At 48.9% G+C, this 23,509-nt stretch overlaps 1 protein-coding gene across 15 annotated transcripts in view; it reads left to right on the plus strand.

Moving 5' to 3' along the window:
- DEPDC5 (DEP domain containing 5) overlaps positions 1-23,509 on the plus strand; it is a 101,743-nt gene that overhangs the window by 72,574 nt on the left and 5,660 nt on the right. For 9 of the 15 annotated variants that reach the window (XM_005670871.2, XM_001927998.5, XM_021072339.1 and 6 more), the window contains 9 exons: positions 5,800-5,908; positions 8,979-9,044; positions 13,203-13,357; positions 16,218-16,295; positions 16,773-16,905; positions 17,200-17,308; positions 18,799-19,023; positions 21,226-21,395; positions 22,680-22,851. In XM_005670871.2, the coding sequence (XP_005670928.1) occupies positions 5,800-5,908; positions 8,979-9,044; positions 13,203-13,357; positions 16,218-16,295; positions 16,773-16,905; positions 17,200-17,308; positions 18,799-19,023; positions 21,226-21,395; positions 22,680-22,851 (1,217 nt within the window). Of the gene's footprint in view, positions 1-5,799; positions 5,909-8,978; positions 9,045-13,202; positions 13,358-16,217; positions 16,296-16,772; positions 16,906-17,199; positions 17,309-18,798; positions 19,024-21,225; positions 21,396-22,679; positions 22,852-23,509 lie in introns of those variants that run through there. The other 6 variants (XM_013983091.2, XM_013983094.2, XM_021072341.1 and 3 more) reach the window with 2 other exon arrangements.

Here is a 23,509-nt window from a genome sequence, read left to right on the forward strand (position 1 = left end):
TATAGATAATGCAATACAAAATTATATTATAGATAATATATGAAATCCAGCCTTTGCTTGAAATAGTGGAGGCTTGGTTAACACTGGGTCTATGTTCACACCCGCCATGGTGGGCTAGCACTTTAGGTTAGGCTCGTGCCCCCTGGTTTACTGGAGAACTAGCCCACCCTCTGGTCTTGGACTTGCCTTGACCCCTTAGTCATGCCACCTGACCAGCTTCTCTAGGTGGTTTAAGTATGTGGTCCCTTTGTAACAGTAGATCCTTCAGCTCTCGGGCCCCCGGTGGGACCATATCTGGCTTTTGGAGAGTGGGGAAGGCATCACAGGAGGTAGGATTTACCATGTCCTTCTAGGAAGGGGTGCATTTGGGTGCATTTATACAGGAGAAGGTGGGGCTTGGGGAACAGGAGAAAACATTGCCACCAGCAGGTGGGACCTGCTTTGGGGGGCCCTCCCTGCCTCCTCCATCCTTCTGGCCAGACCTGGTCCCCCTTCATACTTACCAGGGTCTGTCTGGTGAGAGCATGTGTGCCGTGCCCAGCAGGAGCCCACATCCTTTAGGCTTTCAGAAGATAACGAGTGCACTCGAAGCCCAGTAGGAGATGCAGCTGCAAAGACAGCATGGGAAGTCAGACTCCAGGCTGTTCTTACACATTCTCATAGCAAGAGGGACCCTCTGAACATTTCTTCACTTCAATGGAAAATTTCAAATGTATATAAAAAAAAGTAGATCCATGTAATAAATCCCTGTTTACCCATCACCCAGCTTCAATGATTATCAACTCACAGCCAATCTTGTTTCATTTATATCCCACTTGCTTTCTCTTCCTTTTTATTTCCTACCAAGTCCCAGACATCACCTCCCTTCGTCTAATATTTTAATATGTGCCTCTGAAAGATAAGAACTCTCAAAAGAAAACTAAACCATAACACCATAATTTACCTAAAAAGCCACGGCAGTTCCTTAATATCATGAACTATCCATTCAGCATCTTTGGCAGAGGTGGTGTTTTGTGTTTTCAGAGATGTGTCTATGTAGGAAGGCCTGGTGGGTAAGCCCAGGAGGCAGAGGTCTCACTGGTCCAGGCGGGAGGCAGCAGAGGCTGGAAGGGGATGATAGGATGGAAAGGAAGGGATTTGGGGAGAGAAGGGAACAGCATCGCCGGGGTGACTGGGGGCAGGTAAGAGGAGAGCTGGGGTACGTTGGCTCATTCCTGAGGGTGCTGGGGCCTCCTCAGGAAATATCTTCAGCTGACCAAGGAAAGACCCCAGAACTCTGCCTGGCAGGTTGTCCCTGCAGCTAATCACACGATCTTCCTGCTGGAAAAAAGAACAAGGAACATATGCTGCTGGGAGGGGTGCGAAGCTGGGGGTGGGGGATCTTATTTTAATTTGCCAGTGAGTCAGCGTTCAGTATGCTCCCAGGAGCCTCTTTCTGCTCAGACTGGAAGAGGAGGGACAACCTGGCGTGGTAGTGTCCCCTGGTGGGGGTGCTCAGCTGACCTTGCAGCAGGAGGCACAATTGGGGCCCCAAGGTTTATTCTCCCTACAGATGACCGCCCCTAGGTGTCATGGTACGTGTTCTCAGTGCCAGGGACCCCAGCAGAGGGATCCAGACCTTTATGTAACATTTGCTCACACAGCATTTTTTACTTGATGTTTTTCTTTATTTTTTGCTGCACCAAGCAGATCCAATTTTATTCTGGAAAATCATGTTATGGAAACATGAAAAGGAGTTTCAGGAGCCTCTCACCTATAGCCCCTCCCTCTTACCATCCTGTCTGTTTCCTCCACTTCCCTGGAATGTTTGCCTGGAGGGTGTGGAGTCAGGCGGGAGGTGGGGGGCAGAGCCCAGGGTCCTGGCTGTGGGTGGCGGCTCCTGTTAGAGGGGGATGAACTGATGTCTGGGAGTCAGAGTAGAGAGAGACCCCACATGGCAGTTGTCCCTGCCTCTGAGAAGGAGGGAGTGTGCCCCCACCTCTGAAAAGGAGGCAGTGTGCCCCATGTGCGTCCTCATGTGCGGGCATGCACAGTGTGGCTGGGCCTTCTGTGGCAGCTCCTCCCCTGAACTTTGCAACAAGGAGCCTCCAAGGGCAAGGAGGGGTCCTGCCCACCTCTGAATGCCTGGCTCCTAGTGCACGGGTCAGCACGGGGGCGGCAGCTCAGTATTGGAGGCTGTCCCGTGCATCAGACCTTACATCTGAGGGGCCCTGCCATCCTAGTCACGGCCCTGGGCTGCAGCCCTGGGAAGCACAGAAGACCCTTGCGGTGTGTGTGTATATGTGGATGAGGCCCAGAGGAACATGCCTGGGTAGGGCACCTAGAGACAGGGCAGAGGAGGAGGTGGGCCAGGCAGAGTCAAGCTCTTTTTTTTTTTTTTTTTTTTTTTTTTTTTGGTCTTTTTGCCATTTCTTGGGCCGCTCCCATGGCATATGGAGTTTCCCAGACTAGGGGTCGAATCGGAGCTGTAGCCACCAGCCTACACCAAAGCCACAGCAACGCAGGATCCGAGCCACGTCTACAACCTATACCACAGCTCATGGCAACTCCGGATCCTTAACCCACTGAGCAAGGCCAGGGATCGAACCCGCAACCTCATGGTTCCTAGTTGGATTCGTTAACCACTGCGCCACAACAAGAACTCCCAGAGTCAAGCTCTTAGTCTGCTTTCCTTGTACAAACTACAGCTCAGGCCAGTCCAGTGATCAACCAAGTGGGGAAATGTTTCTTTCTGCTATTCCAGCTGGCGGGTCCAGAAGGAGGGCTGGGATGTCACCACTCGTGGTCTCTGCCGCACTGATGGACCTAGCAGAGACCACCAGTGGCAGCTCACATGGCCAGACACCATGGGTCTCCAGAGAGAGGCACACATCACACCAAGGAGGAATTCCTGCCCCATGTTGAACCTAAATGTGCTCAGGCCTTTAGACACAATCTCAAGTTCTCAGGAAGCACAGGGCACAGAGAACCTTGATGTACCATAAAGGGATGTGATTAGCACATTCAGACCATAAATTTACAAGAGCTGCTTTCTTCCATGTAAACTGCAGGGATGTAGAGGGATGAAGGAGCTTCTGGATGAAAAGAGACTTGAGAGACATAATTGACTGCAGTGTAGGGACATTAATGGAATTCTGTTTTAAACAAACTGTAAAAAAAGGTTTTTTGGAGACAACTAGAAAAATATTTGATATTAGAAGATTTTAAAAAATTTTAAGTGTGTTGGTGGAATTGGGATTTTTTTTTTTTTTTTTTTTTTTTTTTTTTTTTTTTTTTTTGGTCTTTTTGCCTTTTCTAGGGCTGCTCCCGAGGCATATGGAGGTTCTCAGGCTAGGGGTGTAATCGGAGCTATAGCCGCTGGCCTATGCCAAAGCCACAGCAACATGGGATCCGAGCCACATCTGTGACCTACACCACAGCTCACGGCAACGCTGGATCCTTAACCCACTAAGCAAGGCCAGGGATCGAACCTGAAACCTCATGGTTCCTAGTTGGATTCGTTAACCACTGCGCCACAATGGGAACTCCAGAATTGGGATCTTTTTAAAGTTATATTCTTTTAGAGATACAGTATGTACAGAAGAAGTGTTTATGGGTGTTTATATTTTCTTTCCTTCTTTCTTTCTTTTTTTTTTGGTCTTTTGCCCTTTTTAGGGCCACACCTGCAGCACATGGAGGTTTCCAGGGTGGGGTCTAATTGGAGCAGTTGCCACCGGCCTATGCCACAGCCACAGCCACAGCAACGTCAGATCCGAGCCGCATCTGCGACCTACACCACAGCTCATGGCAATGCCAGATCCTTATCCCACTGAGTAAGGTCAGGGATCAAACCCGCAACCTCATGGTTCCTAGTCAAATTCGTTTCTACTGTGCCACAACAGGAACTCCAGAGTGGAATATTTTCATGTGTGAGTTTGCTTCCAAGTTATCAGGATGGATAGGTATAGATGAAACAAGATTGGCTCTGAAAATAAATAATTCTGGGGTCCAGGTAGAATAAATTATCCTCTTTATTTTTGTATATATTTGAAAGTTTTCCATTATAAAAACCAAAAAAAGGAGTTCCCTTTGTGGTGCAATGGAAACGAATCCAGCTAGTATCCATGAGGATGCTGGTTTGATCCCTGGCTTTGCTCACTAGGTTAAGGATCCGGCATTGCTGTGAGCTGTGATATAGCACACAGACGTGGCTCAGACCCTACGTTGCTGTGGTGGCTATGGTGTAGGCCGGCAGCTATAACTCTGATTCATCCCTTAGCCCGAGAACTCTCATAAGCTGTGGGTGCAGCCCTAAAAAACACAAAAAAAAGACTTTGGAGTTCCCATCATGGCTCAGTGGTTAACGAACCACACGAGGACACAGATTAGATCCCTGGCATCACTCAGTGGGTTAAGGATCTGGCATTGCTGCGAGCTGTGGTGTAGGTTGCAGACATGACTCAGATCCCACATTGCTGTAGTTATGGCGTAGGCCAGCAGCCACAGCTCCGATTTGACCCCTGGCCTTTGAACCTCCATATGCTGGGAGTGAGGCCCTAAAAAGACAAAAAAAAAAAAAAAAAAAAGAGAGAGAGAGAGAGGGAGAGAGAGAGAGAGAGAGGCTGTAACAGGTTACTGTGGAAACTGACTTTGAATCTCTGGTGTGAGATTACTTCACTGTCAGTAGTAACAGATGGGTCAGAATTTAAGACAGAGAAATGGCACAGGTTGGCTTCCTGGGGTTTAGTCTTGGACTCAGCCCTGTGGGAGGGAGGGGATGAAGCTGGAGGGGATGAAGGGAGAAGCTGGAATTTGGGAAAGCCCAGTGATGGCCTTGGGCACCTCCCTTGAGCTCTGGAGGTAGAGCAGCCTTCAGAGATGAGTGGGGTCAGACCAGCATGGCCAGGTGGTGAGGGTTCACTGCAGCCAGCCTGGGGTGTGGACAAGGGCTCTGCAGCTGGGGCTGTCCCTGGAGGGGCTGGCTGCTAAGCTGCCGAAAACACACCCAGCTACTATGGCAGCAGGGCCAGGGCAGGCTGACCTGGGCAGTGCCTAACGGTGTCTCCCACAAGAAGTGCATATTATAATGATAACAAAACGTGTAAGGTGACAATGGGAGCGTCCTGGAACGTACCAAAGAAAAATTCAATGGTGTAGTAAAACAGCCTCATTTAGGGGACCGTTTAAGTCACAATGGTGCATAGTTAGTTTTTAGTAGAGAAAAAAATTAGGAAAATAAATGTGAATGTAGGCTTTTACGTTCATCAGACCCAAGATGGGAGGAGGTGTCATAAGAAAATTGTAGTTGTCTTGTGTTGCGAGATAATGTCTGTGGGGTCTGCATTTTTTGAGGGATGAGAAGGGATGGAAGTGTGCATTTACAAGATCAATATGTAATCCTGCAGAATTGTATAGAGGCAGCATATTTCTCCCTGTTAATGTTAATGCTGAACGTTAATGCAGCCCTAATTTTCAGAATGTTCTTCTGTTGTATATATTTAAATAAAAACTGAGGAAGAGCCTTTCCTAAAGAATTTAAGAAATGGTGTTCATGGATGGAGTTGCTCAAAACATGTCATTTGCCTTTTCAAAGCACTACATAAGTACCAGGTACTGCCAAGATGCTTTTAAAATTGGGCTGTTTTCTGATCTACCATGGCAGCTAGTGATCATTCAGGACAGGGAATGAAATTAAGGTGTCATTTGGGCCTGAGGAGAAACAAAAAGGAAGATGACGGCAGCAGAGTTATCTTCATCTCATCGTGGCTAATGTGGATCCTTGCCCACGTGCAAGCAACCTACCTGTGTTTCCCCATTCAGGTGCCTAGGAGAACAGCAGGCAGCAGTGCACGGGAGCAAGAGCTCTGCCCAGCCGGCCGAGAGCAGTGGCGTTGCCATGACGCCCACCTATGTGGACAGCCCACGAAAGGTAAGGGATGTGGAGGGGACATGCAGTCCGGGACTGAGTGTGCTGAGGATTTGATTAACCCCTGGCCGCATTGCTCTTCTTGTAGAGGAACTCGTCTGCTCACAGTCAGAAGGAAGCTGACAGCTAGACGGAAGCAGGTGTAGGTCAGTCAAACCAGACTCTACTGGTTGAGGCCTGAGATCCGGTTTCAGCAGTGACACTAGCCATCTGGTCTTCCTTCAGCCCCATCTTCTGCTCTCCTGGGGATGGGGGGGTGTAGAAAATGACTGAAGCAGCTTCCAGGGGAGCTCACTCCTCCATGAGTGAAATTCCCATTCATTTGCTTAAACTCCTGCGAAGTCGTCCAACAGGGGCATCCCAGTAGACAGACACCAAAACCTCAGGCTTTGGCCTCCCTACGGAGTAGCCAGTACAGTAGAGGGGCCAAAAACTCCACAGGTCAGGCTTTTTGTAGCCTTTAAAACCACTAAACATGACTCTGTCATCCCTTTCTGGGAAATTCAGAGTCTGAGGCTCACGTCCTGATGTGGCAGGGTGAGCTGGCTGTATGTTCTCTTACCTGGTCTCTCGTTAGGAGAGGAGGGAGATTCAGTGGATATTTTTTATTTTTCAGAATTGTGGTCAAGGAGGTCCTATTGTGGCTCAGTGTAATGAACCTGACTAGTATTCATGAGGACTCAGGTTCGATCCCTGGCCTCACTCAGTAGGTTAAGGATCCGGTGTTGCTTTGAGCTGTGGTATAGGATGCAGACGCAGCTCAGATCTGGCATTGCTGTGCCTGTGCCATAGGTTGGCAGCTGCAGCTCTGATTCGACCTCTACCCTGGAAACTTCCATATGCCTTGTATATCTACCTGCGTATTTATTTATTTTGCTTTCATATCCTAAACATGTCATTATTTCTCCAAAATGCTGCACTTGCAGCATGCAGAAGTTCCTTAGCAACCTGAGCCACAGCAACAATAATGCCAGATCCTTAACCTGCTGCACCACCAGGGGACTCCTCCAAAGCATGATTTTTTAAAAATTTTTTCTTATTTTTTCCCTCTTTTTAAAAAATTATGGTTGACTTAGTATTGTCCAAAGCATGATTTTAAAAATTAACTATATATTTCATCATATGGATAGGCCTTCATTTATAGCAGTTTTTGTTTAAAAAAATAGATTGTTTCTGATTTTTAAAAACAATTTTTGATAATTATTCCATAAGTTTTTATAATGATTCTGCAGCATATCCCAATTATAAATAATACTGCAGACATCCTTGTGCATAATTATTTGGCCACATCTCTGATTGTTTCTTCAGGATATGTTACTAGAATTAGATCACTAGGAGGGAAGGATTAAAATCTGAGGAAAAGTGTCAGGCAGCCTGTAGAAGGCATAGACCAGAGTGGGCAAACTTCAATAAATATTTTAGGTTTTGTGGGCCAAGAGGCAAGATCAAGGCTATTGTGCGGGTTCTTCTATAACCATTTCAGATTTTGATGGTTCTCAGCTCACAGGCTAGAATAACTAGGTGACCGGATTTGGCTGCAGGCTATTGTTTCAGCAAATGCAGCTATGAGGCAGTAGTTCTAGGTTCAGTGCCAAGGATAGTCTGGACATAAAAATGACCTTTTGGTGAAGGAGGACCTCTCACCTGTCCTCACTCATGTGTACGTTCCTCAGCAGTGTTAGCACCGCTGCTCTGTACATTCTGGCAAAGAAGGGATAGAATGTGAGAGTATGTAAGTATGGTGTGCTGTCTACTACTGTTACCTCCATCCACTGTCATCTTTGAGGATTAGATACAGCACCAAGGACAGTCCTGAGACATGCAGAAATTATGGGGCCACAGGCATTACGGTTAAATTGCACCAGTGACCAAACAGGAGATTGCTGTCTAGAACACTCTCCTCATCTTCCAGCTGGACACTCACATCCACGTAGCTGGCCATCAGTCTGCCCGATGTGGGTCCCCAAGTGGTCAAGAAGAAGCAAAGGTGTTAGGAGATGGCCCGACTCTGTCTCTGGGCAGCACCCAGTGTTAGGGTGTGGAAGGGTCCCGAATGTGCATCTCACAGACACATATCCAAGGCTCGTTACTTGAGCTCCTTATGACTGATGGGACATGGCAGCAGGACTGCTTAAATGGACACGGAAATATTTCACCGATTCTATTTTTAGAATTAAAGAAAAGTTGTAGGAGAGCAGGGACCTTCAGTTGTATAAGTGCCATTTCTGCATTTCAGTGAGAATAAGCATAAAAAGTAAGAGTTTGAGGGGACAAGGGAACACTTGACCTTAAGAAAGAGGGAGAAGGGGTCTTTGGGAAAGTTCTCTCTGTCATTTATACTTCAAGTAAACTTGGACTGCCCAAGAATAGAGTGGGGAAGGCAAGGCAGCTTCAGGAACCCCTCCTGGTGAGTGCATGCATGTCTGACACTATGTATGTCTCAGAGTCTTGGTGATTTTGTTACACAACCGGCGGAGGAGGTATTGCTGCTTCTGGTGTCCTCAGAAAATTAAGCAAGCACTTTTCCTGCCTTGAATCCTCTTCTCCCTTCTGGCTGCCATGTTTAGTAACAGGCCCCTGTGCGTCTCTCCAGGAGGCCTGCTGGTCACCCAGCTGGGCGGGAGGCCAGGAAGCTGCCATTGAACCCTTCCTGGTGCAACCCCTCCCCCAACCAAGCTGCCCTGCAGCCTTCTCCCCTTGGCATAGGTCTGAAGGATGTTCGGAGCTATGGGGGGTAGGGGTGCACAGGCATCCCAGCCAGGCTCTGATGAGACCTGAGGGGCTTGGACACAACTTCTTACCCAGGTGCTGACTCCCACAAGGATGGGATTTTCTGCCCAGGAAGGTGTGGGTTTCTGCTAATGCTTTGCATTTGGGTATTTTCTTCCTGGGTGGATCTTTCTCTCTCTTTCTTTTTTTTCCCATTCCCCTCATGTGCCCTTGTTTCTCTCCTTCCTGCCTTGTTTTTGTTTTTGCCTCTCACCCGCTCCTTCCCCTGTTTGCTCTGGGCCGCATCCCGTCCCTCCGCCGCCTCGCACTTGCCGCCTCGTCGCTTCCTGCCGCTCTGATCCAGGACGGGGCCTTCTTTATGGAGTTTGTCCGCAGCCCTCGCACAGCGTCATCTGCCTTCTACCCACAGGTCAGTCCAACCCCCACGCATGCCTGCCTGTCAGCAGAAGTTGCCATCCAGCCTTCAGTTCAGCTCTGAACATGGGGCCTTGGGCTGAAGTCAAGTTTGAGGGGCAGTTGAAATCGAATTTGGTCTCAGAGGTGCATTTCTTTCCTCAGAGTTTGTGGTGACAAAGGGGATTGAAGAGGTTAATGTGAGAGAACCAACTATGGCACATGTGGCCGACGTGTTCCCATCTGTCTCTTACACAGGGTTGCCACTGACTCTCGGCCACATGGAAGCACCTTCCCTCTTAGGTGTTTTTGTTCACGTGACATGAGCAGCATGGCATATGCTAGCTTAAGGGCTGAACTCTTATTTTATTTCCTCCCATATAAATTCCTCCCAGATAAATTTATAACAGTGCGGCAGGAAGTGGTAAGAAACAGAGCAAACATTTATTAACAGGCGTGTGCTTTGTCACAGGCTGAGTGTGTGCCACCCACGGCACCTCTGGGCTGCCCTTAACTCCTGTGTTGCATAAAGGGTTTGGACCGGATCTCAAGGGCCTTCCAAGCCTTAAAACTTTTCAGTTACTACATACACATCACACCCACAGTTTTATTTCACTTCATCACAGCATAGCCTATGAGTTAAGCAGAGGTTTTACTGAAGTTCCACAGATGGAAAAACCAAGGGATGGAGAAGTTCTGCTTCACACAGTGTGAGGTTGAGCTGGGATTTAAATTAGGACCATTGGGCTTGATTCCTGCCCCCTGCCCCCTCCCCCATAATTAGCATTGGTCATTGCTGTTCTGACAGATCTCTGTGAAGAGAACCTGGGCTCCTGCCCTTTATTGGGGTCGCAACACATGGTTTTCTTTCCTTTAGAATAAAGGCCAAAGTCCTCATGATGGAAAGGTCCATTGTGACTGTAGCCCTGGGCCCTCCTCCTCACTCTTGCTCTCCGGGGACAGGGCTTTCTCCAGACTGTAGGCCTCAGGCTTCCTGTCACATGCTTAGCATAGACTCATCTAGCTACCCCCCCACCCGCCACTGCCACTGTGGACTTTTTCAGCACCAGTGCCCCCAGCCAGCATCTCTACGGCCCTCTTTGGGGTCCGTGTGACTGGGACGAATGAATGCCTGTCTTCCTCATGAGACTGGGCTCTGAGAGGGCTGCAGCCATCAGTTCTCAGCACCCAGCCTGGCACCCAGGATGTGCACAGCAAATGCGGCCTCAGAGAGGCCATAAGGGAAACAGTTGTAAAAAACCTGTTTACACAGTGGAACCCTTTTTTCCCCATTGCTAATTTATACCTAACCCTAACCTATAATCCAGTCAACTTTGAATCTTTCAGGCCAAAGTGTGGGGCCAAAGGAGGCTCACAGCCCCAGGCACCTGCACCCCTGGTGTCCCCAGACACACTCCCAAAGACCCCAGGTTCTGCAGGATATGCTTACAGGCCGTAGCTGTTAGAGCTGCAGGTTTCTTTCTTTGTGTGCGTTTTAATTTTATTGAAGTATAGTTGATTTACAGTGTTAATTTCTGTTGTCCAGTGAAGTGATTCAGTTATACATATATACACATCCGTTCGCAACTAGGTTATCACAGAATATTGAGTAAATTTCCCTGTGCTATACAGCAGGTCCCTGTTGGCCATCAATTCCATACACCATAGTGGGCATAAGCCATCCCAAACTCCCAATCCTTTCGTCCCTCCACCACCTCCCTCCTTGGTGTCATTTTTAAATTTAATTTTATTTTTTATTTTTTCCTTTTAGGGCTGCATGGGAGGCACATGGAAGTTCCCAGTCTGGGGGTCACATTGGAGCGACAGTTGCTGGCCTATGCCACAGCCACAGCTACAGCCACAGCAACGTGGGATCCTTAACCCAGGGATTGAATCCGCATCTTCATGGATACTAGTCGAGTTTGTTACTGCTGAGCCACAATGGGAACTCCTGTATCATTTTTTTCGATTCCACATGTAAGTGGTATCTATGACAGTTGTTTTACTCTGTCCCAGTTACTTGAGGCAGCAGTTTTCAGCATGTTTAGGGATCACGGAGAGTCTTCTCAGGAGTCAGAGGCGATGTGACCAAGAGTGGATTTTCTGCACTTTGTTCTGTTTTCTCTCTTCAGAGACATGAATGACTAGACAGCCCCTGTTTCCAGGTCCCTGACTAGATGGGGAAATTCAGGAAAAGAAAAGAGAGAACATCATATGAGGTCTCATAAAGTACTTAGAATTTCCTGTGAAATTCGGCCCTGCACTTCCTGGTAGCCAAAGTGGGAAAACATCTGTTCTAGGATTCAGAGTGTTCGTGAGATAAAGACAAACCACTTGTTTGGGGGGAAGCATAACTTTTCCCGTTATTACAATCTGAGCAGAATGCCTTTCTGTGCAGCGTCTTGAAAATGGATGTGTGTGAAATGGAGCAGAGGTCAGGAAACTATGGGGCAAATCTGGCCCAGCATCTGCTTTTGTCAATAAAGTTTTATCAGAACAGAGCCAAACCGCTCATTTATATCACCTGTGGCTGTTTTTGTGCTTTTCCACAAAGTGTTGAGCAGTTTCAATAGACCATGTAGCCCACAAAGCCTAAAATAATTACTAACTGGTCCTTGACGGAAAATGTTTGCCAGTTTCTGATTTTGAGGATAACTCTTAACCACGTCCTGGTTTAGGCTGGTTCTCAGGGCAGTAGATGAGAGGTAACCCCACTAGAAAGGCCTAGAAGGCAGCACCCGGGAGCTTTTGTGCCTCAGTTAGCTGCTGTAATTTAATTTTATAGTGTAGCACCATTCCTAAGGCTTGCTGGTGGAGGGCAGATGGTGGTTGGCAATTACAAGCTGCCTCTCTCTGCATTTCTCCATGTATTTATGGTGCTGGCAAAGATTATATGCTCTTTTTTTCCTTTCTTCTTTCTTTTTTTTTTTGGCAATTCTGATGTAGCCTGATGTAGGAGAGCAAATTGGTTCTTTCAGAACCAAGGGGTGATTTCTGTCTCCTAGGAGACACTCGGTAACACCTGGAGACATGTGTATTTGTTACACCTGAGTAGCAGGAGATGCTCAGGGGTTGTTACTGGCATCTGGTGAGCTGGGGATGCTGCTCTGTACCCACTACACTACAGGACCCTCCCACCCTCTGCACCAAAGACTTACTCACTACCCTTAATGGCAGTAGTGCCGTGGTTGACATGCCCTTTTCCAGAAGTGCTCTGGAAAGCTTGCTGTCCTCTCCAGAGTTCCCTGTGAGGTGCAGCCACTCCAGCTGGGCAGATCGTAGTCCTGGCCTCTAGGCTATTTAACGAGCATGAGACAGGTAGAAAACCATTACATGAAGCAAAACCTGGCAGCCACCAGGTGAGGCTCAGAGAAGCAGAGAGAGCTAGTTTCCGTTTAAGGACTGGGGGTGGGGAATGGGGGGGAGTGAGTCAGGGGATGGTTCATGAAGGGAGCAGCATTTGAAATGCAAGGTTTGCAGCCTATGCTGGTGGGGAAGGGCTTCCTAGGATGGCAGGCACAGACAGGTTTAAACTCGTGGGGCAGTTCCGTAGCCTGTGAGGAGACTGAAAGATTTCAGAGTAAGGGAGTGATGGAATTGGAACTGTCCTTTAGGAAGATGAAGATGTTCACAGGTGGGGTGTCAGGAGAGGGGCTGGAGCCAGGTGGTGGAGCAGGTGGGAGGTCATGGGAGTCAGTGGAGGAGATGCACAGGATAAGGCCTTTCTTCAGGGGTGAAGCTGGGGAAGGGAGCTTCAGAAGCACCTGAGATGTAAACCTGGGCAAATTGAAAGACTGAAGCCATGACAGACATGGGCGAGGAGGACCAGGGAGGCGGGGGGAGCCTCTTGTCTCTCTCTCCCTCCTCTAGCCACGAGGAATGACACTGAGCTCACCACTTCTATCGGGGGTTTTCTCAAGTGTAAATCCTGTGGTTTGAGTCATATACTGATCCTGGGGGGTTCACTGTGCATGATGGCCTTCTGCCAGCCTTGATTTGGGCCATGGGAATTCCTCCTGCTCTAATGGAAGGGGGTGCATGCCAGACGGGGGCAGAGCGGGGCCCTGGACTCCTTTAGCTCGTCCACCAGGGATCACTGGGGACTGGGAATGAGAGGAATAGGAAGGACTGTGCATGCGACTAGCCTTATGGATTTTTTTAAAATCTCCTCCAGGTGTCTCTGGACCAGACGGCCGCCCCAGTGTTGGATGGCACCAGCCTGGGGGTGAGCGCAGGCCAGTCCATTGACAGAGGCAACAGCCAGACCTTTGGGAACTCCCAGAGCTCAGGGGAACAGGGCTTCCCCTCTGCAAACTCCAGTGACAGCAGGTGAGATGCAGAAGGCCAGAGCTTGCACTCTGGGGCGGTGGATGGTCTGACCTCAAAGGCTGCAGAAGCTGGGGGTCCGAATCCCAGGTCTAAGTTCTGACTCAGCGGTGAGTTATACCGGGGACCCAAGAGCAGGCAGTTCTTACCAGCACCTCTGGACAGAGCTAATGATCAGTGCCCTGCCTCCTTTACAGGAGAGCTAAGAGTTCTCGCAGACACAGAAGAGTGTCAGGAGTAGGCAGGAGGCTTCGGGAAGGGGGCCCAGACCAAACCCCTCCTGCCCCACGTGGTCATTTTGCCTGTGTCAACATAAACATCAGAGGAAATGAACAAATAGTGAATGGGTCGATACTTGTGCTCAAAAGTGGCTCTTTTCTTATTCCTGAGTATCTAGGGGAAAAAGAAGCTGCTTGGACCTTATTTGCTAGAGGAAAGCTTTTAATGCCAGTGAAACCTCCCTCTTATTTCCTTCCCAGCTGCATTCGCTTTATCACAATTCTGCCCAGTCTATTCTCGTCCCTCACTGCACTGACCGAGCAGCCCTTGGTCCATTGGTCTAAGCAATGTGACTTTGGGAGTTCCTGTTTTGGCACAGTGGTTAACGAATCCGACTAGGAACCATGAGGTTGTGGGTTCAATCCTTAGCCTTGCTCAGTGGGTTAAGGATCTGGCGTTGCCGTGAGCTGTGGTGTAGGTTGCAGACGCGGCTCTGATCTGCCGTGTCTGTGGCTGTGGCTGTGTCTGTGGTGGAGCACAGCAGCAACAGCTCCCATTCGACCCTAACCTAGGAACCTCCATATGCCGCAGGAAATGGCCCTAGAAAAGGAAAAAAGACAAACAAACAAATAAGAAGACACCAAAAACAAAAACATGACTTTTGGATCCTTCACCTGAGCGCAGAAGTTTGTCTGCGGTGGCTTACCTGGTCAGCCCTGTCGGCAGCCACTCAGTTTCCTTTGCATGTCACACACCCTGTGCTGGTTTTACTTGCATCTCTTCCACTCTGGCTGGTAGAAGTGGTCCATTCAGAGGTGGCAGCAGGCCTGGGCTTGTCTGGCCTCTGCTGTCTCTCCAGGCCCACCTCCCTGCCAAGCCTGGTGGACTCAGGCTCTGGACATGGAGGAGATTGCAGGGGCTGCCCAGGGTGCTTCTCTGCTTCCTCATTGCTTACACGGGTAGAGTGTCAGGTTCTCTTCTGCTTTTGGAAGAAAAGAGGAACTAGGAATGTTTAGGCTGGAGATGAGAAGGCCAAAAATGACATGAATCAGGACCAGTGACTTGATTACAGAGAATACACCTCATCTCATGATAAAGAGCTCACCAGCAGATGGTCCTGCCACAGGGCACCCAGCTCCCTGCCATTGCAGATGGTCACACAATGAAGTGGCCTTGTTGAGGGATCCAGACATTAGAAGGAAGTTCATTTCCAGGGTCTTTAAAGGTTTTTTGTTTTTTGTTTTTTTGTCTTTTTGCCATTTCTTGGGCCGCTCCCTTGGCATATGGAGGTTCCCAGTCTAGGGGTCGAATCAGAGCTGTAGCCGCCCGCCTACACCAGAGCCACAGCAATGCGGGATCTGAGCCGCGTCTGCAACCTACACCACAGCTCATGGCAACGCTGGCTTCTTAACCCACTGATCAAGGCCAGGGATCGAACCCTCAACCTCATGGTTCCTAGTTGGATTCATTAACCACTGAGCCACGATGGGAACTCCTAAAGCCTTTTTTAACACCGAGATCCTTAAATGCTCCAGTGGGTCCTGGACCTTCCAAGTAGGAAGAAGAGGCTGGGACTGAAGGATGGAGAGTTTTAAGGAGGTTCCTGAGAAGCCACAAATTTGGCGTAACAGGTGTCCGTGTATGTCCCATGCCCAGTGGTCTGGGCTTAGTTGCTAAGTATTAAGCATGTTTAAGGGACTGATGCACCATTGAGGAAGAACTCGGACAGCAGGTGACAGAAAAATCTGGGCTCTGGAGCAGGCAGACCAGGATTCAGATGTGGACCCTGATGCTGACACTTCCCAGCTTTTGACACTTCCCAGCTTTTGACCTTCACCAGCTCCTACATCTGCCTGTTCCATGTGTAGCATCGTTTACTGTTTCAGACTTTGTGGGTGTTACTTCCCTGCTCAATATTTTACACCGCTGACCTCATAGCAGCCCTGGGAGGTGGGACTGGTAGCATCCTGGGTTTTTAGACAGGGAAGCTGAAGTCAAGAAAAACCTGAGGCTGGTGGTGCAGATACCAGGGTTCTGACCATGCAACTTGCTACTCTCTGGTGAGATTAAATGATGCAACATGTAAACAGCCCAGAGCATTCTTCCAGGGAGATTTCTTAGATGTGGTTGGGCCTGACACAGATTGCTGAAAGGAGAGATGCTCATTAAAGGAAGCAAGTTTGGGCACAGAACCACTTTGAATCCTATTTATTTATTTATTGCTTTTTAGAGCCACATCTGCAGCATATGGAGGTTCCCAGGCTGGGGTCCAATCAGAGCTGCAGCTGCCAGCCTACACCACAGCCTTAGCAACACAGGATACAAGCCATGTCTGTGACCTACATTACAGCTTACAGCAGCGCCGGATCTTTAACCCACTGATCGAGGCCAGGGATCGAACCTGTATCCTCATGAATACTAGTTGAGTTCATAATCTGCTGAGCCATAACGGGAATTCCCTTCTTTTTTTTTTTAAACATACACACTTTGGAAGCAGGAAACCCTCATGAGAGGTCCCAGGATGTAGCTGTCCAGAATTTGCTTAAACACCTTCCATGTCTGTATGGTCCTGGTTTTCAGCTTAGTGACAAGTCAATGAAGCTCCCAAGAGCCTCACTGACCCTCTTTCTTTGCTGTGTTACAGCTCTCAGCAGCTGGTGGCGAGCTCCTTGACATCATCCTCCACCCTGGTGGAGATCCTAGAGGCCATGAAGCACCCCACGTAAGTGGCTTGCCACACAAGTGAGTTCACTGTGGGGCAGAGAAGCCTGTGGCCTGAGCCAGGGTGGTGCTCAGGCAGCCTGGTTTGGTGGATTTACACCTGACCTTTGCCCAGCAGCTGTGAGACCTTGGGCGAGTTACTTGACTTCTCTGAGCCTCCATTACCTTGTTTGTCAAATGGGATTATAGTGGTCAGGTCATGGGATCGGTGTGAGGACTAAGTGAAATAATTACATCAATCACCCAGTGGAACTCAGAGAATACCTGGCAAGCATAGGGATTCTCTGAAGTTCAGGTCCTTTTTCCTCCCCCTTTTCCCCTTTCCCCTGTAACACCTTCTTTAGTCCTGTCAGAAGTTTCTCTGTGTCTAGGAGTATTGTGGGAAAATTGTGCTGTGGGGATCCTCACTTCAAATATTAATTGCCTTAGTGGGGGGTCCCTTCTTTTTCATCTTCTTCTGCTTGAACTTGGAACTCAGGACAGGAGTTCAGCTGCTGCCTGAGCAGAAGGGCCTGTCACCGTGCTGCTTCATCAGTGCAGAGGTGGTGCACTGGCTGGTGAACAACGTGGAGGGGGTGCAGACACAGGCCATGGCCGTCGACATCATGCAGGTGAGACAGGATTGGCAGCTCAGGGTGAGGATCTGTTTTCAGTGAGTGTAAAGCTTGTCTGGAACTGACCAATCATAGAGCAGGTCTTGGTTTGAAAGACACAACTCTACCTTGACTTCAACGTTGGGCAGAATCTATATCAGGTGTTTGCATTTTATAATATAATTTACACCAGGCACAGCAGTTAACACCTTGCAGTTGTCATGGCTAAAGGGGCTGGAAAGTGAGGTCTGAGGTTTGTACCCCTAAGGTGTCACTCTGCAGGAATTTCAGTTTCATTGTCTCTCCTTCCAGAAAATGCTGGAAGAGCAGCTCATCACACATGCCTCTGGTGAAGTCTGGAGGACCTTCATCTATGGCTTCTATTTCTACAAGATAGTGATGGACAGAGAGCCTGAGCGAGGTGAGTGAACGCTGTTGCCCATGGGGGCAGGTGTTTCCTGGCGACATGCCCTTTCAGATGATGGTGCTTCTTGGGCTCCTTGTGTGACTCTGTCCCCTAAGTTGACGATCTGTCCTTCTTCTTGAGCGTTTGTCCTTGTTTGGGGCATCACCAGAGTGACAAGGGTTTCCTAAAGCCACAGTACATTCTTAGTGAGCACAGCGTGGATGGAAGATAAACCTAAAAGAGGCCAAGGGAAATGGCGAGGGAGTTCCCGTTGTGGCCTGGCGGGTTAAAAATACAACATAGTGTCTATGAGGATGCGGGTTCAATCCCTGACCTTGCTCAGTGGGTTAAGGATCTGTAGTTGTCGTGAGCTGCAGAGTAGGTCACAGACATGGCTTGGATATGGTGTTGCTGTAGTTGTGGTATAGGATGGCAGCTGCAACTCTGATTCTACCCCTAGCCTGGGAACCTCCATGTGCCGCAAGTTTAGCCCTGAAAAGCCAAAAAAAAAAAAAAAAAAAAAAAAAAAAAAGGAGTTCCTGCCATGGCACAGTGGTTGACGAATCTGACTAGGAACCATGCGGTTGCGGGTTCGATCCCTGGCCTTGCTGAGTGGGTTGGGGATCTGGCGTTTCCATGAGCTGTGATGTAGGTCGCAGACGTAGCTCAGATCCTGAGTTGCTGTGGCTCTGGCATAGGCTGGCAGGTATAGCTCCAATTGGACCCCTGGCCTAGGAACCTCCATGTGCCACGGGAAGCGGCCCTAGAAAAGGCAAAAAGGCCAAAAAATAAAGTTCACATGACATAAAACTAACCATTTTAAAGGGAATAATTCAGTGGCATTTAATATTGACAGCGTTGTACAGCCACCACGTCTATTCAGTTCCAGGCCATTTCCATTGCCCTGAAAGGAAGCCCCCTACTCATTAGCAGTCCCTCCTAAACGTCTCCTCACCCAGCCCCTGGCCACCACCAGTCTGCTTTCTGTCTCCAAAGATTGGCCTGGTCTGGAGTTCCCTGGTGGTTTAGCGTTTAAGGACCTGGAATAGTCACTGCTGTGGCAAGGGTTCAGTCCCCAGGAACTTCCACATACCACAGGTGCAACCAAAAAAAAAAAAAAAAAAAAAAAGATTGGAGAGCTCCCGTTGTGGCTCAGCAGTTATGAACCTGACTAGTATCCACAAGGACACGGGTTTGATCCCTGGCCTCCCTCAGTGTGTTAGGGATCCAGTGTTGCCAAGAGCTGTGGTGTACGGTCACCAACTCTGTAGCTCCAATTCAACCCCTAGCCTAGGACCTTCCATATGCCAACATGTAGCCCTATAAAAGCAGGAAAAGAAGATTGGCCTGTTCTGGACATTTCACCCAGTGACCTCATGCACCCCACAGCCTTTCATGACGAGCTTCTCAGCACCATGTTTTCAGAGTCATCGCTGTTGTGCACAAATTGGGGAGAACATGAGTGCTTATGCTGAGGGCTCCTCCTTCCCCCCCTGCCCTTCCAGTGGCCATGCAGCAGCCTACCACCTGGCACACGACAGCCATGGATGACTTCGCCAGCTTCCAGCGCAAGTGGTTCGAGGTGGCCTTTGTGGCTGAGGAGCTCTTGCACTCCGAGATCCCTGCCTTCCTGCTGCCCTGGCTGCCCAGCCGGCCGGCCTCCTACGCTAGCAGACACAGCTCCTTCAGCCGCAGCTTTGGGGGGCGCAGCCAGGCAGCTGCACTTTTAGGTAGGTGCCCGAGCAGATGGGGCCTGGGATGCGCTAGCAGGTGGCTGAAGCTGAGTGGCTGCCAGACAGGGGAGCAATGCCTCAGGGGCCAGGGTTACAGCCACCACAGCTATCAGTACTGTGGGCTCCTGTGCTGGCTTCTATTGGCCCAGTGGGCCTGGCTCAGTATTGTCCCACCAACAAACAGGGCTCAACGGTTCTCTCGAATCAGGGCAGGACAATAAACCTGTGGATGGGAGAGGCTGTGTGGGCTGGTGCTGAGCTTGCTGCAGCACACAAGACAGTCAGTCCCCCACAGCAAAGAAGTTCTGGTCCAAAATACTTATAGCGCCATGGCTAAGAAACCCTGCTGTGAGGTTTTGCAGGCCCTGCAAGATCCATATCAGAATAAGCCCTTTCATCAGAATAAGCCCTTTCACTTTCAAGAAAAGGAAGTTTTTTCAGGAGTTGCCATTGTGGCTCAGCAGGTTAAGAACCTGACTAGTATTCCTGAGATGCAGATTTGATCCCTGACTTCACTCAGTGGGTTAAGGATCCGGCGTTGCCATGAGCTGGATGTGGGTCACAGATATGGTTCAGATTCCTAGTTGCTGTGGCTATGGCGTAGGCTGGTGGCTACAGCTCTGATTCTGTCCCTAGCCTGGGAACTTCCATATGCCCCAGGTGTAGCCCTAAAAAGAAAGCAAAGAAAAGGAAGTTTTCTAAATAACTTAATAATTACCCTCCCTACCTTAAAAAAAAAAAAAAAAAAAAAAAAGCCAAAATCTAACAGATCTGTTTGGCAAAACAGTTTTCTAAAACATGGTCTGAAGCTCAGGATGAGATTCCAGTCATTCAGTTTAGCTTTGGTTCTTAGTTTCTTCAAAAAATTGTGGTTAGGAGTTCCTGTTGTGGCCCAGTGGAAATGAATCTGACTAGTATCCATGAGGATGCAAGTTCAATCCTTGGCCTCACTCAGTGGGTTAAAGATCCGGCATTGGTCTGAGCTGTAGTGTAGGTCACAGATGTGGCTCAGATCCCGAATTGCTGTGGCTGTGGTGTAGGCCAGCAGCTATAGCTCCAAATTGACCCCTACCCTGGGAACTTCCATATGCTGTGTGTGGCCTTAAAAAAAAAAAAAAAAAAAAAAAAAAAAAAAAAAAATTGTGGTTAAAAAGGAACACTCTATGGAAAAACATGTCCAAAAAATCAGAAGGGTGGGATGAAGAGAAGATGGATGTCTGCAGCAGGGAGTTTATAACCTGGGGCTGCGGGCACCAGGGGGGCAGTAATCCTGTAGCTGGGCAGCATCTTTCATATGCGAGTATTTGCTGGGAAAACATCCTCATGTTAACTTTTCATAGGCTCCCATGATGGTCATAGTAGAGTTTTACTCCATCAGCTTCCTTTCTCACCAGCCCTCCCACGGGAAGTGGGTTTCTTGTTCCTTTTATACCCGACACGGCATGATCACAGCTGCTTCTCTCCAGTAACATCTCCTCACCTTTGTGTTATGATCCGCGATCCTTCTTCGCAGCACTTTTTTTTTTTTTTTCTGGTTAGAATATAGACTTTAACAGTGTCATTTTTTTATGTGAGGAAGATCAGTTGTGTTGAGTCTTTTTCTCAGAAAAAAATGAATATGATTTATAGGGAAGAAGGGATTTGTATCCTTTATGACCTGCTCCTTTTTTTTGTTCATTCATTTCGTTGTGTTCCTTTTTAGACATTTCTAGTTCTCAGTTGGAAGTTAGCTGCAGAAAGGTGTTTTGAAATGCCTGGTCCTGTCTGGCTTGGCCCTTACTAGCTCCCACTTCCCCTCCCCTGTCATCTGGTGTCACTGAGCTTGGCGCTCAGGGGCATCCGAGACCCTGGAAAAAGCAGCCCTGAGTCCCTTGGGCAGCTCACGTGCCTTGTGCTTCTCAGCCTTCTCTTGACAGCCCACCAGACCTCAGGCTCTGGGGACTGTAGGGCACTCGGTCCAAACCCTGATACTTGGAGTTCCCTGATGGCTCACTGGGTTAAGGAGGAGGCATCATCACTGCTGTGGCTCAGGTTCAATCCCTGGCCCAGAAATGTCCATGTTCCTCAAGGAGCCTCTCAAGTCTGATGTTCTGTTAGGTGGTCCAGCAGTTTCATGTCTAGATGCTCAATTGTTTACTTTTCCCCCTTATCCTGCTCCTTCCCTTCCATCTCTTGGGGCCCTCCCACATGCTGACATAGCTGCCACTGTCCCGGAGCAGAGGACCGTGACCCTAGATGTGGATGTGAACAACCGCACGGACCGACTGGAGTGGTGCAGCTGTTATTACCACGGTAACTTCTCGCTGAATGCGGCCTTCGAGATCAAGCTACACTGGATGGCAGTAACTGCCGCAGTGCTCTTTGAGATGGTAAGACCCCCTTGCATGTGGTGGGCCTTGGCTCACCTGAAAGGCAGACGAGCAGGTGCTCGGTAGAGAATCATAATTATGTCACTTTAAAAGTTGTTTTAATTCAGACTCCTCTTACCTTCCAGCTGCCCTGACACCTTGCTGGTCCTTGCAGAGAGTCTGGGTGTATAGAGGTCCTATTTTTTTTTTTTTTTTAAACAGACATAGTAGCTCAGAATACATACTATTTATTCTTGTTGTATTAGTATTACCTACATATCTTCTGTATCAGTATAAATAAGTAAGCCTTGTTGTTTTTGTTTTGCGTCATCTTTTCAGGTTATTAAAATAACATTTGTTTCTTAAAAGTTAACATGTAGTTAATAGGAAATAAGTCATAGGAAAATGAAAATCACAAGAAGCAAAAATCGAAGTCATCCATAATCACAAGCATTTTACAGTTTGACATGTCCTTCCAGCTCCCATTTGTCTATCTGCACAACTAAAGATCCATTTTTATGTAATTAAGATCCTACAGTTAGCAGAGTTCCCTTGTGAAGCAGAGGGTTAAGGATCCAGCATTGTCACTCCAGTGGCTTGGGTCGCTGCTGTGGCATAGGTTCGATCCCTGGCTCAGGAACTTCCACATGCTGTGGGCAAAGCCAAAAAAAAAAAAGTATCTTAAGACTTAGAAAATTGCCACTGTTCCCCAAGAAAGTGCCTGCTGGGGAGGTTGGTCTTGATGCCCCAGTAACTTTTGTTCCTGGTCGTTCATTGGACAGACAGCATTTAGGAGTTTGCAGAGAACAGCTCTCCTTCTGCCAGGTCAGCGCTTGTCACTTTTGGCCAGAGTCTACAATGGTTGTCTTGCTGCCTGTGTCATGTCCCTCTTGGCCAGCCTGAGTGGACAGTTTTCCTATTTGATATTTTGGACTTAGTAAATTTTTGATAAAGGACAAAATTAGAAGGACTTAACCAATATCTCAGGACCTTCCCCCAACATCCATTGACCAAGAAGAGGCAGAAAATAGTTCTCCCTGGTCTTTCCTCCAAAAGAACCCCCAAGGTTGCAGAAGCTTGGGCCTGAAGAGGAGCTGTGTGCTCACCTCATGGTCCTTCAGGTATTTGTCAGGAGGTTATACTGTGCTTCTTCCTCCTGGGACGGGTCTGCAACCAGTGGACATTGATAAGTGAACATGTTAGTCAATGTGCAGGCTGCCCCCAGGCAGCACCCTCCTTGAAAGTACTTTCTCTTGTCAGAGGGAATTTGGAGGTGACACTATGTGTCTCTGTGTTTTCCGCCAGGTCCAAGGTTGGCACCGCAAGGCCACCTCCTGTGGCTTTCTGTTGGTGCCGGTGCTGGAGGGTCCCTTTGCACTGCCCAGTTATCTGTATGGCGACCCACTCCGGGCCCAGCTCTTCATCCCGCTCAACATCAGCTGTCTGCTCAAGGAGGGCAGTGAGCACCTGTTTGACAGTAAGACACGCCCCCACTCCCCCCCCCCCAGAGGGCCTGTCTCTGCAAGCAGACCCCTCCCCCGAGGTTGCCTCCTCTAAGTGCCTGGAGGCTAAGGAAAAGGTGGAACCTTTGGACGAGGGGCTGGAGTTTTAATCCTGGTTCTTCCCTTAGTGGCTGGGCAACCGTGATCAAGTCATTCGGTGTCTCTGAACCTCAGATGCCTTATTCCTAAAACGAGGGCGGCCAAAGCTGCCGTTCCAGCTCAGGAAGACCCTCCTGAGACCTGGAAGGGGTGGTGGGCGGGAGGGGGCACTGTGCTGTAAATGGGGAGCTGACTGGGATTCTCCAGACCTTAGCACCTCTATCCCAGAGCAGCCCTTGCCCATTGCCTCTGCTGTGTGACAACTGCCTCATACCACCACCTCCTTGCTCTGCTCCTGTCTTCACACCAGCCTGCAGGAGCCAGGCTGGAGCAGTAAGCTGGTGGTGGAGGCAGGCACTCGTCTGCCCTGCTCCCCACCCCTCCCAAGTGGGGAGAATTTCCAAAATTCTCTCTGCTCCAGCTTGACTGGTTGGGGCTGCGGGAATCTGAACCTCACAGGAGGCTTGGATCTGCTGTTCCATGAAAAAAGGCTGAAATGGGGACATTGAAAGCAAAACAGGAGACAGGGTGCAG

Source organism: Sus scrofa, chromosome 14 (genome assembly GCF_000003025.6).
Source record: "Sus scrofa isolate TJ Tabasco breed Duroc chromosome 14, Sscrofa11.1, whole genome shotgun sequence".
Taxonomy (NCBI): domain Eukaryota; kingdom Metazoa; phylum Chordata; class Mammalia; order Artiodactyla; family Suidae; genus Sus; species Sus scrofa.